This window comes from Vigna unguiculata, chromosome 8 (genome assembly GCF_037176805.1).
Source record: "Vigna unguiculata cultivar grain cowpea cultivar isolate G323 ecotype 2 chromosome 8, ASM3717680v1, whole genome shotgun sequence".
In the NCBI taxonomy this organism is placed as follows: domain Eukaryota; kingdom Viridiplantae; phylum Streptophyta; class Magnoliopsida; order Fabales; family Fabaceae; genus Vigna; species Vigna unguiculata.
This window is the reverse complement of record NC_140799.1, coordinates 5,868,194-5,873,270: the sequence shown is the minus strand read 5'-3', so window position 1 is coordinate 5,873,270 and position 5,077 is coordinate 5,868,194. Positions and strand designations below refer to the sequence as shown.

General features: G+C 32.0%; 1 protein-coding gene across 2 annotated transcripts; it reads left to right on the top strand.

Moving 5' to 3' along the window:
• Positions 1 to 3,462: 3,462 nt before the first annotated feature.
• LOC114193977 (protein PPLZ02-like) lies at positions 3,463 to 4,808 on the top strand. 2 transcript variants are annotated; one of them, XM_028083991.2, is made up of 2 exons: positions 3,463 to 3,634; positions 3,965 to 4,808. In XM_028083991.2, exons 1-2 carry the CDS (start codon positions 3,552 to 3,554, stop codon positions 4,455 to 4,457), a joined length of 576 nt encoding a protein of 191 aa, XP_027939792.1. In that variant the 5' UTR covers positions 3,463 to 3,551; the 3' UTR covers positions 4,458 to 4,808. The 2 variants fall into 2 exon arrangements, with proteins under 2 accessions (XP_027939792.1, XP_027939791.1); XM_028083990.2 differs by lacking the exon at positions 3,463 to 3,634 and adding an exon at positions 3,642 to 3,780.
• Positions 4,809 to 5,077: the final 269 nt, after the last annotated feature.

Sequence of the window (5,077 nt, the reverse complement as noted above, 5' to 3'; positions counted from 1 at the left end):
GGTTTTATTGCATAAACAAACATAGATAGAGAGAGACAGAGAGAGAAATAAGTGACATAATTTTTGTTTTGAACATCCATGCCCATGCTATATATGATTCTGGACCCACTTCACGCGCATACTTATAATTAAGCAAGGGTTAGAGCTAATTAAGTAGTAGTTTTCTGAATTAATGTGATTAATTTTGTAGATAATTAATGCATATAAGTTAATTTGGTGTTAGCTGGAAGGCAAAAAGGAAAATGGTAAAGAGAAAGAGAGAAAGAAAGATTGGAATGTTGATAAAGTTGGAACTGTTTAAATCCATGACATACACCTTACATGCTTCTTGTTCTCTTGTCCCCCATACTTTTCTTCTCTTTTTTCAACTTTTCCTTCTCACTGCCTGCTAATTTCTTCTTTTCTCAAACAAAAACCAAAAAAAATAAGGGTTAAATATATTTTTGTTTTCTTAATGTTAGTGAATTTTAAAATTAGTCCATTTCAAAATTTTGAACTAATTTAATCTTTCACCTTTCGAAATATGTGGATTTAGTCCTTTTAATCAAATTTTGTTAAATTTATTTGACATTTAAAGCGTGTTTCATAATAGTATTTGACTTAACATTAAAACAAAAACGTGTCAAACATTATAAACAACTCAAATACAATCTTAAAATGTGTACGAAATATCAAATAAACCTAACAAGATTTGATTAAAAGGACTAAATCCACGTATTTTAAAAAATGAAAAACTAAATTAGTCCAAAGTTTCAAAATGAACTAATTTCAAAATTTACTCAAAATTAAAGGAACAAAAACATATTTAACCCAAAAAATAATGATACTAACGATATTATGACTCTTATATTTTTTATTATTTAAATATGATTTAATATAAATTATTGATTAATGTATCACTTTTTTTTTAAATTATAACTCATATTAAATCATATCAAAATATAAAAAATAAAAATAAAAATCAAAGTATAATATTCCAAAATAAAAAGTGTACTATAAAAGTTAGTAAACAACGTAGAGCAGTTGATCTACCTCGTAAACAAACACAAACTAAGTTTTTTTTAAAATGAAGTTGATATAAATTCATTTGTTAAAATGTCCTGATACTAAAAATTTCTTTACTAATAATAATAATAATAATAATAACAATAAGATTAAATTTTGTATTTTTTATTGGGAAATAAATACTAGGGTTAGCATAATGTTATTATGATTAAGCAGCATTTTGTTGTGTTTAGCTACAGGTGGAGCCGAACTTCTTCCCCTGCAGTGATGAGCATGCATAATGGACCCCATCTTCTTTTATTCAAATAAGAAGAATTCTAAGGTGGTTGTTAAGTTCACCACATGACACAGATGCATGACAGTGACAACAAAATTAATCTTTTTATTGAATTAATGACCTATAATTTTTTTTTTAAAATTTTATGTAAGTAATTTAAACACATCAGAGGCCTTCCTTAGCACTGAAATAATGGTAGTCTACAATTATTTTTTGAGGTGTATGGATAGAAAACAGAGATAAATAAACAGAAAATAAACAAATGTGAAAAAGAATGAGATGAATCATTTTAAATAATTGTAATTAACTTGGTTTTCTCCTATTTAAATAATTTTAAACGTTATTTTAAATGTGTTGAAAATTATTTGAATGAATTATCTGGGCACGTGGGTGAACAGTAGCTGCAAGAAGCACATGGACCACAAAAATACCAACCAAATTCCTAACCTACTTTTCTACAAACACATTCTAAGCAGCATCATATAAGCATCAATTTGGATCCTTCTAAACCATATTATTTACATTAATGGTTGAAAATATAACCGAGAGTCAAAATTACAGTAAGTAGAAATGAAAAAAAAATAGCAATTATATATAAAAATAAAATCATAAACTATTAAAATTTGAAGTTAAAAATAATGTTAGTTTATTATATAAATTAAAATCATGTCTCATTTAAATTCCTATAAGTCTTCTTCAAACACTAAAAACAATACTTTCTAAAGTGTATGTTTAATTTATATAAATTTGTGGATAATTCCATTTTTTTTTTGTCTCATAAAGTGTTTGTGGATAATTTTTTGAAACATACCTTAAACAAAAGGTTTTGTGAGTTAAACTAGCAGTTGTTCCATAACAGTACCCATACTCTTACCTCCATAACTAGCTCACATCATCATAGTGCCCCATCCCCACCCTAATAAAGAATAGAGGAAAGGATATTGTGTTGTTGTTGTGATGGGTTTTTGAAGTGACAATGGTGACAAAAACTTGATTAAATAATTTGACATGTTAGGGTAATTATTATGGTCAAAGAATCTTTGATTTTAACCCAAGAGTGTTGTTGCAACTTGGGTGGGATTGACCCAATCATAAAATAAAAACATTTTCATAAGTGATCACATGTATATCCATAAAATCCAATGGTAAAAGATATTATTGATATCTATTGCACATGTGTTACTACGGATCACTCCAACAATTTGCAACGTATCATCGTTATCTTGGTCTCCAATTGGTTCCTGTCCAAGGTATAATGCAGAAGCTCCAATTAAAGTGCTTCTTCTTTTATTTCTAACCCAATGTCTGTGTTTTTCTGCATTTTTCATATTATGTTGGTCAAAGATATTTTAATTCTAACTTTATCTCTTAACAAACTTCACATCCGTCATCATCCACCATTTGCTCCATACACTCACATGAGGACAATCTACCACTCTATTTTTTATTCTCAAAGCAGTGATTAACAAAAAGAAAGGTACATGGTATCTGCATAATAGATAGATATATGATTTCATGACTAAAAAACAAGAGTAAGCATATATAGTGAGACATAAGAAGAATTATGTAGGGATAAATATATTTGTAGTCTTTAAATTTGAACAAAAAATTTGGAATTTGTCTCTATCCTAAAGTTTGATACAATTGAGTCTATAAATCTTGAAAATGAATCAACATACTCTTCTTAACTCAATTGATGTAGATTGCACAATTGTCTCGTAACGAAGGTTAAGTGGATCAAGTCACAGTTCAAGTATGGAATTTCTAATAGAACATCTGTCGATGGTGAGATTGTTGTAAATGATATCAATTGTCTTGTTACAGAAGCCAAATGAGTCGACGCTTATGCTTGTATTATATTCTTTAAGTAAAAAAGGTTACTTCCTTAATATATTTTTTTCATTTAAACCGTTCAAATAACGATCTGAAATACTTGTAGGAAGAATTGTTAATATTTGTGAAGTGGTAAATCTGAAAGGAGTATTCCTACCAAAACCTGATGAATAGTTATGCCGTAATCATGGCTTGCAAATTGCAGAAGATAGCCAAGTTACAGCTGATAGGGAAAGAATAAGAAAATCCGTGTGGGGGCCATGTTCTTGAGTGGGGCCAGATTGTTGAGCAGAGAAAACAGTGCCATGTAACACTTCCCTCACTACAAAACCACCCCTTCTCTCCCATTTCTCCTTCAGTTGCTACCACTCCAAACATTTTCCACAAAAACACTTTCTCAAAAACAACAACAACAATCCATTTTTCTTTCCCCAACATGGCCAGACCACAACAGCGTTACCGAGGTGTCCGACAAAGGCATTGGGGCTCTTGGGTCTCCGAAATTCGCCACCCCATATTGTAAGTCTCCACCATTTTCCCATGCATGTCACCGATTATAAACCACTCACATTTTCCAAATCTTCAAAATCTTTCACATGCCTTTAAGGTTCATGTCTTTTGGCCGGAAAGGATATTTTTTGTAATGTCATGTGTTCATGTAACTGGTAGGAAAAGGTTTTCCTAAATACCTACTGTTGTTGTTTACAAGAATCAAGCCGAATGTGTAATGTTAAAAATTTGATTTTTAACTTGAGTGAATGAGTAAGAGGTTGAGATGGGAAAAGGGTTTTGTTTTGGTGTTGTTTAAACGAATAAAAGGTATAAAAATGGTTGATTTGGTTTGTGCAGGAAGACAAGGATATGGCTTGGTACATTTGAAACAGCTGAGGATGCTGCTAGAGCCTATGATGAAGCAGCTAGGTTAATGTGTGGTGCGAGGGCAAGGACAAACTTCCCTTTCAACCCCAATGTGTCTCACACATCATCTTCTAGTTCAAAGCTTCTCTCAGCAACTTTGACTGCAAAACTTCACAGGTGCTACATGGCTTCTCTGCAAATGACAAGACAGGCTTTGGCATCTTCTGAGTCTCAGAGAACAGCTTCAGTGCCAAATGCCACTTCCACATCCCAACCAAAGAGTCTCAGTGTGAAGAGTGACCAAACTCATCAAGTGTTGCCACACAAGAGAGCAGAGGAGGATCAAGAATCAGAGGCAATGGCCAGAACTGTTGAAAGTGTTCCTCTGCAGTTCAAGCCTCTTGAGGAAGATCACATAGAGCAAATGATTGAGGAGCTTCTTGATTATGGCTCTGTTGAGCTCTCCTCTGTCTTTTCACCCTAATGGAATGTGCATGATTTTGAATTGAAGCTAGAGTCACAATTGTAGTTGCCTTGTCATTAACAACATTCTGGGTATGTGTGACTCAAATTGCAGCTGTAGTAGTTGTGATGAACTCAAAGAGTGTCCACAATTGCAATTTTAAATCAAGCGCAATTCGGATGAAATTCTTTAAGTGTTGTTCTTTGATCAAAACTAGAGTTTTACCTCGTTAAACCTATCTGATTAAAGTTTATATTATCGAGGTAAAACTTTGATTATGATTAGATAACGATATCAAAACATTGTATAAAATTGTATCCTAAGTTCTCATCGAAGAACATGCCAATGTCACAACCAAGATGTTTTGGTTAACATTATTCTTAGTTGTTCTAATTTAACCCTTTTAGGTAGTGCTTTATGTAGAGCCAATCACGTTGTGATCTTTGGAAAATTTGTTTCTTATGTGAGCTTGTTGTATTAGGGACATGGCCTCTTCAGTGGCATTTGCAGCTGCAGAATGAGTCATTTTCTGAAGGGCAAGTGAAGGTTTGTCAAATGGCACACCTTTTAAGAAAACCAGCCAGAACCCTCTATTTCAAAGATTGTAGAATTTTATGCACTGACATAAAAAAAAAGCTTTG